At 41.1% G+C, this 14,345-nt stretch overlaps 1 protein-coding gene across 3 annotated transcripts; it reads right to left on the bottom strand.

The window, feature by feature from the left end:
* Positions 1-783: 783 nt before the first annotated feature.
* On the bottom strand, positions 784-13,588 carry LOC102307520 (protein tyrosine phosphatase non-receptor type 5). Of its 3 annotated transcripts, none has more exons than XM_005947382.2 (14): positions 13,210-13,588; positions 9,454-9,562; positions 7,840-8,113; positions 7,158-7,280; positions 6,931-7,023; positions 6,420-6,676; positions 6,094-6,286; positions 5,584-5,668; positions 5,214-5,293; positions 4,991-5,128; positions 4,798-4,908; positions 2,931-3,091; positions 2,596-2,709; positions 784-2,007 (listed from the first exon to the last, which is right to left on the bottom strand). In XM_005947382.2, exons 3-14 carry the CDS (start codon positions 8,104-8,106, stop codon positions 1,914-1,916), a joined length of 1,716 nt encoding a protein of 571 aa, XP_005947444.1. In that variant the 5' UTR covers positions 8,107-8,113; positions 9,454-9,562; positions 13,210-13,588; the 3' UTR covers positions 784-1,913. The 3 variants fall into 3 exon arrangements, with proteins under 3 accessions (XP_005947444.1, XP_005947445.1, XP_042070103.1); XM_005947383.3 differs by lacking the exon at positions 13,210-13,588 and adding an exon at positions 13,021-13,194; XM_042214169.1 differs by lacking the exon at positions 13,210-13,588 and adding an exon at positions 11,781-13,006.
* Between the last annotated feature and the right edge of the window lie 757 nt (positions 13,589-14,345).

Genomic DNA, 14,345 nt, shown 5'->3' with positions numbered 1-14,345 from the left:
TCGTGTTGTCAACTGAGAGTGGCCTCGAGTCACAGATAGAATAGAGTGGGGACTGTGTGAAAACTCAGTCTGAGGTAAAATTCTCCAAGAAAACGATAAAAACGTACACAGAAAGCAAAGCATATTAAAGCAAAGCCTAAAGACCTAAAGTAATAATACTGAAGACTGAACATAATCTATTTATCTTCTGTACTGTAAGGTAACTTAGGTAGTTGTCACATTTTGTTCCGTTAAATCTTGCAATATAAACCGATGGTTTGATCCACAGTATGAGCTACATTCCATCATGGTGTAAACGGAAATATACACAAGGCATCTACTCGAAAGGATTGTATCAAAATGTTCTAAAAATATCTCTGGTTGGTTTCACAAAAGCAAACTGTATCAAAAGCATTGGCCGAGAGCAAGCAATAATAATAGGCTTAAACCCTTTTACACAACAAAAAGCAGGACAACCAATCACGTCGCTTTGATTGTGGACCTATGGAGTCCCATACAGCACATGCAATCCATTAAACTCAACACAATCAAAACACAATACAGAAAAAAGAACTTTTACAGCTGAACATCGGAGAGACAACCTTTGTTGGTCTATTGTGCTTCATACAGATTAGGCCTGGCCTGTCTATACAACAATCATGGGCTTCTTACTTCACAGATGTGTTCAAGCTACTGTTTAAAGCAGAGGCATTGCAGAACTTGAAACTCTGAGGGCAACAAGCTTCATGATAGAAAATTGGACATTTACAAGAATATCCTTATGTTTATGGTGTATTGTTTATGCAACTTTTTTTTTTTTTTTTTGCTTTCCTCTTCATTACATCCTCCCGTGTGTGTCACTGGAAACGTCGATTGTGCACAATGGATTCTCCGGAGCTCCTGCATTGATTTTTCTAATGGTGTGATTCTATTTCTGGCCTCTGTCCCCTCAGTATCCCTGGCTCTGTGACGCCTCTGAGTTAACGTCTATGTGGCCTTAATGCAGAAGTTGTTTACTGTAAACATCATGGGCCATGAGGACTGCACAGGCAGCATGGTAAAACTGTAATACTGTAGATTGCACAGAAATCCTAATTAGTTAGTTAATAACCTAATCGTTATACATTCCTATGTTCCATAACATTGCACATGCCTTTAATGAACACTTAGCACCATGCAACCTGAAGATGAGGTGACTCTTGAATGCAGCAAAAGTTGAGACAGGCCTTCTGTAATGATTTTTTTTTTTTTTTTTACATTGAAATTGAGAGAAAAGGCTAGACGTCATTTACTTTTACATTTCATATGAACTTTTATATCAGTATAGTTAAATATTAGGCTGGCATTTGATTATCTCTGTAGATTTAAACGATGCTGGCACTTATACTGTAAAGGGCCCTTATTGTCAACACATACTTTCTTTCATTTCCTTACAGGTAAGTCACACCACTGCAGGCGATCTGATTATACTTCACTTCCAGTCTAACCTTTCGATAACTGTACAATCATTACACGAGGAAGCTGTTTTAGACCAAGTGCAAAACAAGGCCTCGATGACGGAGACTAATGTGCAGTGGTGTGATGGAAACCTTAGCAGTGCAAATGAAATGAAGGCGAGAGTGCTGGCTTGGATTATTTTAGGTGTGACTGCTTCAACTTATCAAGAACATGTGGATCGATGGGACTGCGTTACTACTATTTTCAGGTGAGTTATCTCAAATCACACCTCCTCTATATTTGTTCTACTCAACCACGCACAATTAGCACAGATTCAGTGCTGTTTGAGTGACCCTGCCTTGAGTGAAGAGAATAACATGGTTTGAACTTGTTAAAGGGTGAGATTGAGATGATGTTAGGTACAGTGGTGCATACCACCTGAGGCGGTTACGTGTACAGTGGTGTGTCTCGGTCTAGGTGTGGCTGTTGGGCTCCATCTACTCCTCAGCAGTTTGAGAAAGCTGCTTCTCATACAAGCTCAGGACGTGATGCACAAACTGGTACTGCTCACACGTCTGTATCATGCCACCCCTGAAAAACACACACACAAAGAGATACCATTAAATCTAACACTTCACATAGTAATTATATAACAAAATTAAATGGAAAAATTTCGTTTAAAGTCAACATTTGTTTATCAGCTCCAGCAAAAAATTAAATGTTTATCATATTTTTTCAAACAATGAATGAAATACATTAGCCATGACATCTTGACTTATTAAACTCAGATGTATCCAATAACACTAATAATGACTGCTTTCATTGTGGGTGTTCTAATGTGCTTGATGGCCGGCTGGGATTGTACCTCACATAAATAATATTACTAGTAGCACCCATGCTTGTTGTTTTCTGACTCAAAAGTGAGTAAAGGTAATCATTTCCTTTAACACTCACAGAACCATGCATGGTTTTTTGAAGTGTGTAATTAATGGACTATAATTTTAAGATCCCTGACCCGGTCCTGAATTGGATAAGCACAAGACGGATGGAGGGACAGATAATTTAGAAGAAGGTTTGGTGACCTTCTTTTTGGAACTAAATCAAACTATGTCAGCTGAGCTTTTATGCCAGAACTAAAGATAGGCACGAGCACAGATAAGAGCTCTAAGCATATCTCACCTGTCCAGACGGAGCTGGCAGGTGGTTCTCAGGATGTCAACTACACCCTCAGTCCTCAGCTGCTTGCACAGGATGGAGGTGGCAATGAAGCAGCCAGTTCGACCAATTCCAGCACTGTAAAGAAAAAGTTGGAGAAGTAATGTGTTGGATTTTTGTATTCACTGAAATTTCAATTTCAGTGAAGGCACCATAAATCGAGGAACTGAACTGATTTGTGCAGTAACAAAAAACAGCAAAACAAGATACTGTAATATAAAACTAAAGATGGCTTTATCTTCTAAATATGAAATCTTTCATGCGCCCAATATTACAAACAAGTTGCTTTAGCCCTGTACCTGCAGTGGACAATTATAGGGCCACTGGAGGGCAGGGCTTCCTCACGGGCCCTTTCCACTTCCTGCACCAGCTCCAGCAGGGGTGGAGCCTTGTCTGGGGTCTTCTGATCAGGCCAGGAAGTGTACCAGTACTGCCGCAGAGTGCGCTCCTCTTCCCCGCACTGGTGCATGCACACAGACAGTGACACAGATGTCATTATACCAAGCACACAGAGAACACCTGTTGCTCTTCATGCTTGACCAAACAGTTGCCTTGGTTTAGTAGTGAACGCAGAACAAACATTAAAAAAAGAGATTGTACAAAAACAGACTATTTGTCCTGGTCTGTACTGAGCATAAACAAATTTCTGAATGTCAGTCTACCAATAATTATGAATCCTATAGATAAACAACATAACATGAGGAGATGAATAATCAACAAGCTTTTAACTCATTGCAGTTACATAATGATCCCCTGGTGCTTAGCAATCGGATGCAGGCTGCATTTACTGAATTATCTTGTTTTGTTTGCTAAGTGCCGATGCCACCATGACCTCAAATTAAAAATAAAGCACCCATCATGAACACATGAATGGAGCGTTGAGCGAACCACCTTCCAACACCCATATCTGTTGTGATAAATTACTGGATAAAATATGACTGTTTGATACACATAATTTTAGAAACATGTTTTTGTTGAGTCGGGAACACAAAATAATAATCTTCTGCAGTGTTTTTGTGACATTAATCAAGGGATCATCATGTAAACAGTGCATTTAATCGTGCACATACGTATCAGCAGATGCAGGTAAAAGTAGCTAATTAAAACGCACGGATTTATGGCTGATATTGTAGCCATGCAGATAGTTCTGATCCACATCTAACATCTGAATTTAAATTGGCACCTAAGGGATGAAATTTAATTTAAGTGCCTTAGACTGAAAGAATAAAAACAAAAATGTAACATATCTTTAGAGAAATTTCCACTTTGAATATAACATAAAGCACACTTTTAAACATTTTTAGGGTGTTACGTGGAAAGACGTCTGCTAACACAGACGACATATAAAGTAAAGGTGGGTAATCTTTTGGAATTAGCCACGTGCAGGATTGTCAACTTTGCCACGGCTTATCGCCTTTGGGCCAAGAGAGAGGAAAATGAATTCTAAAGTTTATCAGGGCATCATTCAGGACAATGATACAGAGGCTTTCTGATGTTACCTGCTCATGAAAGCTTTTACTGCTTTAAGCACATTAGCATACAGATGACAGGGTTTAACTTGCACACTTCTGTTCCTAATTACATGTTAAGAACCTGGCTGTAAACCCTTAGTTTGTTTTAATTGAAACTGTATATTTGACAGTATGAGCACCAGAAGAAAAATTAAAATAACTTGTAACTAGTTCTATATTTTTGTTTCGTTCACTTATTTCTTTGTGCACCCCTCTCAGTATGTATTCTGTCATCCCTTTAGGTCAACTTGCTTCTGATTTGCTGCCTCTTACAAACAGAAATGTGAACAGCAGATGGGTGGGGCTTATGTGCTCACAGCCAGACCTGTGCCTGAGACCGTATTAGGGATATCCACTCCATTTGACATCTGTCTCGAGCAGACTATTTGGAGCAGACCTGAGCTTTTGGCTCACCGGGATTAGTTTTACATATGTTGACCTAAATGAACCTTTGGCCACGCTTAACATGAGCATCCACCACTGTATCCCCATCCCGCCACCCATCCACCTCTGTATAAGGTTGTTTCCATTTTCATGTACGCATATCATTAGAGGCAAACAGCTTTTTGGCATTACTTGAAGCTAAAACATTAAAGTGGTGTTGTTGTGGTTCACCCTTTGTATTTCACATATTAATGCATTCTCTGTCGGTTACCTTCAGAGTAAACACCCTCAGACTGTAGTCATCCTCCTGGGTCACCTTGACCACAGTGATTTCGATGCCTTCGTGTGTCACAGTGTCCTCGGGCCAGTACTCAGCACATTTCTACAAGAAACAATAGACACAGCAGATAATATAGCTGGTTAATATTTAGGAACATTTATCAAAGAATCCTTTGAACAGTTACCTCATTCTTCTCCTCCAGGTTGGTGATCATCACTATGATTGGGGTCCTCTCTTGCCACACCATCCTCCATAAATCCCCCACTGTGTTCACAGTGGGACCCTGGGTAGCAATGTATGCACGCTCCTCGCCCCCATAACCCTGCACATGCACACACTCGTTGTTTTGCTACCATTACATATCAAAGCCATAACAAATCGCTGCATTAGAGTGCATTTGAACTTACTTTGAGATAATTAGCGTTGATATAGGTAGAAAGAAAATCATCTTCATCCTGTGACTTCAAGATCACTCTGCTGTGCGTGTCTGCAGGTGGACAATGTGACATTATCATGAGAAAGGGAGCTGATTACACATTCATTCATTCTGTATCTCATCCTACAGCTCAGTGATACATAATGGTTGCTCCCTTATGTGTGTCATTGTGAACATAAATACTGGAAATTTGATGTCTTGCAAACACATTTTAGCATTAAAGTGAAAGAGGATGCAAAATTATTTAAGATAATCAGCATAAAAATAGTTTTAAAAATTGCTACCTCAATATTATGTTTAAAGTAACTGATGTCACTAGCTTGTGTTGCAGCTCTACTTACTGGGTAAAATTGTTTTGTAGCGATTCTTTCTCACCAGCCCTGGGTAATTGTACTCCTTAGGGTCCACAAAGTTCATGGGAGTTTCCTGCCAATGGACACAGAACAATGAAGGCAAATGAAAGTGAAGAAATGGGGAAGTCCAAAAGTTACCTTCTACATAACAACCAAACGGTGAGGAAATAATATTAAACACGCGAAGTCATTCACAGCCTCTCACACTCAACCATTGCTGTATTAGTATGTGTGTGTGATCCTGAACGCGCATCCTTCTTCCTAACAGACACAAGAATTTTCTGTGGGTTTTTGTATGCAAAAAGAAAAAAAAATGCTTGCATCCCTCCATCTTCCGCCCACTAACAGAAAGTAGAAAAGCTTACGGGCGTGTGCAGAGCACCGATCGGTGTGTGTGGCTGCATCTGTGTGTGCGTGTACGTCTTTTCCGGCGAGTCTCTGTTCATTTCATATTAATCTCGAGAACGTAGGTGGCTGAGCTACTGTTGCTGCGCTCACATAAAACTCAGCCTGCAGGCTCTGGTCGTCCATGGCCCTTGTGTGTAGCATGGCAGGGGTCAGGACGTGCGTTCCCTGTCGGAGATACTCCTGGGCCGACTGGTCTCTTGGAGAGAGTTGGGCTCCGTAGCCATAGGGCTCTGTGCAGCCTGGTGTGCACATGTCCAAGGTCAGGGAAACATTGGAGCCTCTCCTGTTTTATTCAGACAGTCAGACAAATGCATATATCTGCATTACAAATGAATGAATAAAGTGTGAGTCTCCCTGCTGGAAGAAAAACAAACATAAATGCAAACATTTCCACCTGCTGGATGCTCTTTTCTAACCTCTCCTGAAGCCCCACTGGTGTGACAGTAAGGGTGGCAGCATCTCCCTCCGTCCTGGTATCTGCACCTATATCAAATACTGGAGTCTGGGGCACCGGGTCCAGGTCTATCAGATCCTCCTGGGCATCTGTCCACTCTGACAAGGTGAAAGAGGGCTGACGGCTCACAGACTGACGTCGATCACCAATGTCCCTCGACACAGTTCCTGATGACCACAAGCCAGAGCCATAATTCCACTTGCACACCAGGTGGATGATCTAAGGATAGAAAAGAAGACAAAAAAGAAGCAGTCAATAAGTAAATCAATCAAACACACAACAACAGGTCGCTACGTTAAGAAACAACCGATTCAATCGATCTTGTTTCCTTTTAAGATTATTATTTCCATCTTTATAGCAAATAACACCAATTCAGCATGCATCATGCATTAAATTCATGCTGAAATGACCAAAATTGTGAAATGTTTGCCTAAAAATAGAGCTTAAAATAAAGGATCCAGCCAGTGTTTTACCATGACTACACAGATGGCCACGCCGATGCCTGCAGTGCCATGAACAATCCAATTGTGCTCTGTGGTGTTTACCACATCCCTCATCACCACTGACTGGCCAATAAAGGGAAACACAGAGAGAGAATGAGTTAGTCAGACATAGTTGAGTGCTTCACATCCTGTTAAACAGCTGTTTATTCTCCACCCAGACTTAAAAGCTGTCAGCCACATCTAGGATTGATACTTACATCCGTTCCAAAAATAGGGTGGCAGGGTAAGATGAACCCCAGGTAGAAGTCAATGACCTGCAGGGCTTTGTAGATGGAAGAGAGTGGCCCATTTCCATCCACCACAAAAAATATCCAGTACCCCTGGGGGGAGAGAAGAAGGAAGGCAGATTGTCACCGCTCCAGTCATTCATGCACTGGAAATCGGACTGCAGCCATTCTCAGGTGAAAAGCGAGCAGAAAAGGAAAGAAGATGGACCATTACACAGGCATAAAAAATATGTAAATTGTCCACATAGAGTCTAGTGTCGTAATCGTGGCTGCATTTACGAGGCTCTTTTATTTACTTATGGTAATGTTGCACCTGTCCTTTTTTCTGTTTAAATGAATCAAACATGAAGTCAACAATAGACGGAAACAGGAAGAGGGAATTAATGGTGAAGAGGTGTCAAATTTTAGCCTCATCTAGCCACCCCCAGAAAAAGTATTTTCCAAGCCTGAAGCACTTGAAGCAAATATGAAAATGCAATCATACATATGAAAAGATAAACCACTGTGGAAAATTAAAGGTCAAGCTGAAAGAAAACCTCAAGCTTAAGTGTTGACTTGTCATTTGCAAGGCGGATATTGCAGCTGAAACCCAAAGACGACCTAAAAACTTACTCTGATTAAAAGCAGATAATAGAGAGCCTGGAACACATACCAAGATTTGGGAAGTGATAAACAGTGCTGCCCAGCAGTGGAGTTCAATCACCAGTGTGTACACCTTGCGTAAAAACAGTTCCTCTTGGGGGTTTTGGCCCTCAGCGGTTCCATCTTTACATTCTAGGAGCCCGTCTTTTTTAAGGGCTCCGTCGCCAATTTTTTCAGTCTTTGTGGGCTCGTCTAGCCAAACGGGATCCTCATCAGGCCTCAGGAAGATGGAGTCCTCGGTGTGGGAACGAGTGGAGCTACTCAGCCGACGGGTCATGATGCCCCTGTTGAACGAGGTTCCTTTGTGTTAAAAGGCCTTTCATATGTTATAAATCAGATTTTAAATGCATTTAGTTTACACGTGTTTATCATTAGGTGTTCGGTTTTATGTGTGCCATTATCTGAAAATCATCCCATCAAATACAAACTCCAGTTTTTAACCCTTTAAAAATGTAGACAAATGGCAACACATTTACTTATACTTTGGAGATCTTTGATAGGATCCTAGACTCTGAAACACCTACAGTACCTGGTGTTTGAAACATACAGATGTTAACATGCAGGTGTTCTTCTGTACTTGCAACTTATTTGCGATTTTTCTGCTTTTGTGTACAATAAAATGTCGAGGCCATAATTTTCAGCCACACTGGGGCTACATGCTGATTTTCATTTCAAGTATGTGCTATCTGTGTTTGTCACATTGCGTGTGTCTAATGTGTGGTTCTAAATGAGCGTGTATATGACAAAAAGGTTGCGTTTATTCTGCAGGTCTATTCAAATGTACAGCTAAGCAGCACAGAGTGGCTCTCATCTCCGGATCCTCTTCTCTCCCTTAGATTGGACTCCATCGTGTGTGTGTGTGTGTGTGTGTGTGTGTGTGTGTGTGTGTGTGTGTGTGTGTGTGTGTGTGTGTGTGTGTGTGTGTTGTGTGTGTGTGTGTGTGTGACAGAGAGAGAGAGAGAGAGAGGGTCCATTGTGGAGAAATGAGTCAGGGGTAGCGTGTTTACAGCCCTGTCCGTCACCTTGTCAACAGAGTGCTCTCATCCCTCTCATCCGTCCTGAGCATATATCTACATACAACACTGTCTCACACAGACAGTCAGCAGTGTATTCAAAGCTCTTTGTATGCTCGCACTTTATATATATATATATATATATATATATATAGATATAGATATAGATATAGATATATAGATATAGATATAGATATAGATATAGATATATAGATATTGTCACATGTTTCAGATAATCAAAACAATGTTATTATCAGAGTCAAATATAAGCAGGGTAAATACAAAATGCAGTTTTTAAATGATGATTTCATTGATTAAGGGAGAAAAGTTATCCAAGCCTACCTGGTCCTGTGTAACACAGTGATTGCCCCTCCTGTTTAATCATGAATTAACTGTAATTAACCACATTGTTTTGAAAGCTGAGTTCAGTTTCACTAAACATACTCAGGCCCGATTACTGGCAGATCTGATGAATCAAGAAATCCCTTAAAGAGCCTGCTTCAGCAAGATAAAAGATCTCAAAAAGCAACACATCGTGCCACGATCTGAACACAAAGACAATGCGTTGTGTGTTTTCTAACATCAAAGGTCAATAAAGTCAAATGACTGACCTATGAGAGATGGCAACGAACTGGCAGGGGAGTCACATCACATGATCAAGGTAAAACCTGTATCCTGGGGCATCCGGTCACAGTCAGCCATTGTGAGGCAGAGTCAATTCTAAAAGACACAAGACAGTAGCTCAGGGCTTACATTCAAAGTTAAGGTTAGCAAAATGATAAAGCTGTTGCAGATGTACTAAACATGCAAATCTCTCCAACCTCTGGAGCAGAAAAAAACAACAAACAAACAAGTAAGAAAGTGTCTCTTCCTCAAATAGCCAGGGATGGTAGAAAATAATACAAAACTGGTGCAAAAAATACAGTTTTATGAGTCACCTGCATGGTTATACGTGGTTCACGGTGTGACCATTTTAAACGATCACTTGATAATATGATATGTTAACACTACCACTTAAGCAGTGAACCTTTCGGACTATTGTTAATACAATTAAATCGCAGAAGTTTGTGCCATTTATCCGAGTCTGTGTGGTGTGAGCCCTATACCTCCTAGATGCAAGTCTGGGCATCAAAATATCAGTTTACGAACCAATGAGCGATGACACGGTGGATACATCCATTAGTTTAAAGTCTATGATAGACAGTAGAGTGACAAATCCAACTGGTAACATTGATAGACACTGAGAGAGGGTTAATAATTCAGCTTTCTCTAATGATGGATCAGAGTAGCACCCTTGTAGACTCCCAGCTGTGCGCTCATGAGGGGAGGATAGTGATGTAAGGTGACACAGTAAACTGTCAATATTTCTTCCCCACTCTTTCTTTCCCTGCCTCTCTCTGCATCCCGAAGAGGCAGGGATGATTCAAGCCAGACTAAGCAGACACCCTCAGAAATACATTCAGATTGCTCCAGTCGAATCAGTATGCATGATGAAGTCGAGCCTTCTCTGCCCTCCTCTCCTCTCTACCATCTCCCCCTCTCTCCTTATGTGCCACTGGACCCTGTTGAACGAATGGGGTGTGCTCAGCGGAATATGAGACCACACCAGTAGCAGGAGCTTAGTGTGTGTGTGTGTTCACTTTGAGTCCGTTTCTTTCTCTCTTTGCTTGCTGTGAAGGTGGTTTTGAAGTGATGACGCCAGTTAGACCGGCTTGTAGCCATGGCAATGTGCATACATGCAACGTACACACGTATGTTAAGTACACACACACACACACACACACACAGGCATGGATTGTGTTGTATAAGAGCGCTTCAATGTGTTCCATTTTTCAACAATAGGTGGACAGGTAGAAGAGTGGATGAAGGGATGAATGGAAGGAAGAGCAACTCTTTTTTTGTGTGAAGGTTGTCTGAAGCAATGACGCAGTGAGGTTGGCGTTTTGGTAACTGTGGCAACCAGCATACTGTAGCGTGTGTGTGTGTGTGTGCGCGCACATATACACAGACTTTTGTCAGATACCCCGCATGAAAAATGAAAAACACAAACACACATCTGCACTGGGAGAGCAGTGACAACATTCACGTTTGCCCTAAGAAAAAAAAATCGGCCTCTCTTTGCTTTTATTCTTTGAGGTAAATATTTCTGTTTTTCTGCTACTTGCTTTGTCTCAGCGCTTGTTTGGCAAACTGTCTGATATATTTAACCCAAGCAGTCGCTGGGATCTCAGAAATCCTGAGGTCACGAGTCCTCTTCTCCTACTCATTCATTACTCATTACTCCAACATTGGTGAATTGTACACGCTAAATACATCAGAAGTTTCTCATTACTTCCAGATTATTGTACAATTTCTGTTCCTTCCCTTTTTAATGTTTCTAACGTTGCAGAAAAAGACATGAATTTAAATATTGATGTTTGCGTAGTCTGCAGATGAGAATTAAAATACTCGCTGCAACTCCGGATTCAGTTAAACTGATGAATAAAAAATATATATCTGGTCAGCTATATTATATTGCATTCTGTTTCCAAACATGTTGCATGTACATGTAAAGGTATATTTAATTACAGTTCTGAAGATAGAATTTATTCATAATAGAATAAAAAAAATCTGAAAGTTTATGATAAGCTTTTCATTTACACTATAATCATTTAACACAAACAAAAACATCAACCCAGAGCAATTTACTGTTCCCATTCCAGCTGTTTTGTGCATGATTTTATCTGCATTTCACAGTCATATCTGGTATGTTTGCAAATTTCTCAAAAAGAAAGCTTTGTTTCAACTGATGTATGATGCTTCTATAGAATATATTAACACAGATAGTTCAGGAGCTTACAATGAAAATTAAAGATTTTATTACAAATCCAAAAAGATCAGAATCATTTAGCTGAGGATTGAGCTCAGGCCGAGTGAATTTAAAGCAAATAGGTCAAACCTGATGACGGATTGAGCCTCATTCCTCGTTGAAGGTGTACTGTCCTTGGGTCTTACAAACACCACCCCCTCAGTCTTCAAATAGAGTATGCGCATACTGTTTCCATTGATCTGCATCCATTCAAGAACCCACCATCCAATGGAGTCTAAAAGTGGGCCGTACAAAATGACTATTGCCTCTGTCCCAGAAGGGCTCGAGGACCAGAAATGAGAAGGGGGCTGCCAGCTGTGTATAGCTTTTTCCTACTCTCGGGAACAGGGGGAATTAAAGTGGTGACAGCTGGCGTGCGCTTTAATGGATATTCCTGATGCTCCCAGCGTCTCTGTGTGGAAAAACAATAAGTCCAAATCTGCTTCTTTAGTCTGTTATTTAAAAAACAACCTGTTTCCAGGAGAATCAAAGTGAATAAAGGGCGAGTATCAAGTGTGTTGCTGAAGTGCTCATATGGCAGAGAGACGAGGTAAGAGGAAGCTCTTACTGAAAGTGATGATGAGATGGAAACATGAGATAAAGTCACGAGGGCCAAGACCAGCCTCATCAACCTTTATCTCCCATACACACACAGAAAATCTTGATATTAATACACACATAAGCCAGCAATGACCTTAAAATGAAATGCCCAGCAAACCTGCAGCCTTTTCTTGTATATCACAAAGACAGATAATCAATCAGCTCTATTGTTTACATACACTCCCAGGATCGCTCGCAGCTGCTCCATGGGTATTTTTGGAGAGAAATCTCATTAAGGCACATATAAACTTACAATTCAGCCAAAGCTGTACTGTATGAATAATTAAAATGTGCTGCATAGCAAATTGATTTACAGGCTGCTGGAGATAAATCTGGATTCTTGGTGACAAAAGATTGTGTTACATGATTGCACTGCATCAAAACACCAGTGCAGGAATGGCATTCTCTGGCAGTCATTCATACTAAGACAAAACACCATTCATATCACGTACATGGCTACGGTGAGCTAGAGCGACCACACAGTGCAGAGCTGGATGGATTAGTAATGAATCACTCGGGGAGGTGGACTGTTGCATCTCTCTCTGGTAACTCCCACATTGTCACATAGACATGATACAACACAGAGGAAATCAAGCTTTGAGTGATAAACGAGAAGGAAAATACACAGTTAAAAGCGCCATCGACGGACCAACCTGTTGGCAAATGATCAGTTTCAATGATCTAAGAATAAACACGCACATATACACCTCCTACATCACACATCTCCTACCTTTTTACAGCACAGGAAAGCGCAGCGGCCATGTAAACCGTAGGGGCTTTGCTGAGGAATTGGTATTCACCTCATGTCATACAGCCACGCAGGGGGAAAGAGCGAGAGACAGCGGAGAGGCGAGGAGGGCTGGAACGGTCACAGTCACTCAACCACAGCCTTAAGTCTGGTTAGGATAAGTCCTCTTACCTGGCTGAGCCCGTCTTCACATCGCCATCTGCTGCTCTGCTCCCTGTGAGCCAAACCACCAGGAGCCAAACACCAAGAACCACGCCAATCCCTTTACTGCTTCTCTGTCTGGGAGATGGAGGAGTGTGTTTGCATGTAAGAAGGAGACAGACCGACAGTGAGAGACACAGAGAGTAAGAGGACGCGTGTGAGCCTAGGAAAACAAGAAATTGCAAATGTAAGGGGTGTGTGTGTTTGTGTGTCCGTGAGAGAAAGAGAGACAGAGGTATGAAAGTCTGATGGGTTTTCTTTTGTTTGTATCCTGAAGGAGAGAGAGAGAGAGATCCACAGGCGGCAGCTTCGTCTAGGTATATGCAGCAAGAGGCTGTACGGTAGCCTTGGCAACAGAGCCAGAATAAGGGAGAGCGAGCGAGGGAGGGAGCTAAGGAGAGAGCTAGAGCAAAAGAGAGAGAGAGAGAGAGAGAGAGTGTTTATTAATCTTATTGTGGGGACATAAATCTGTTAATACAGTTATATCAGGGGGGCTCACCTCTAAAGGAAGGTTTCAACAAGGTAAACCATTAAGTTTTAGTGGTGAAGGATAAGCCTGGATATATTATATATATTTTAATGATAGTTGGCAAACCCCACTAAAAATGCCAAAACCTGAAGCAAATGCATGCTGCCAACAGACTCTAGGCTTTGATTATAGCTCAAAAAAGGTAATAAATAAATAAATAAATAAAATACAGGCATTGTTGAGCCACATTGCTTCTTCAGTGTTACAATAAAAAGGGTCACTGGATCTGTCATTTAGCCACCTTACTTAAAAAAAAACAGTTGATAATCTGCAGCTGAAAATACATCAAATTTATCTAACACCAGAAACATACCAACAAACACGAGCTGTTTCTTTGAGAAAATACATTTGCGACCAATTTGTCTCTGAAGATTTGCATCATCTTTGCTACTGAAGGGTGATTGGGGTTTATTGCAACAGACAGGCTGGAGGACATCATGAAGCTCGAGGAGATAAATGCTTTGCTGAATCTGTTTATAATAACGACAATAATGAAAAAAACTCTCCAGGAAACAATAAAAGAAGAAATCAACATCTTCTTAAGTGACAAAAGACGTGTGTCTCTGTGTGTGTAGTG

Source organism: Haplochromis burtoni, unplaced genomic scaffold (genome assembly GCF_018398535.1).
Source record: "Haplochromis burtoni strain Fernald_Lab_line unplaced genomic scaffold, NCSU_Asbu1 Contig_526, whole genome shotgun sequence".
NCBI lineage: Eukaryota > Metazoa > Chordata > Actinopteri > Cichliformes > Cichlidae > Haplochromis > Haplochromis burtoni.
The sequence above is the reverse complement of the archived record's forward strand: the minus strand, read 5'-3'. Positions and strand labels throughout refer to the sequence as shown.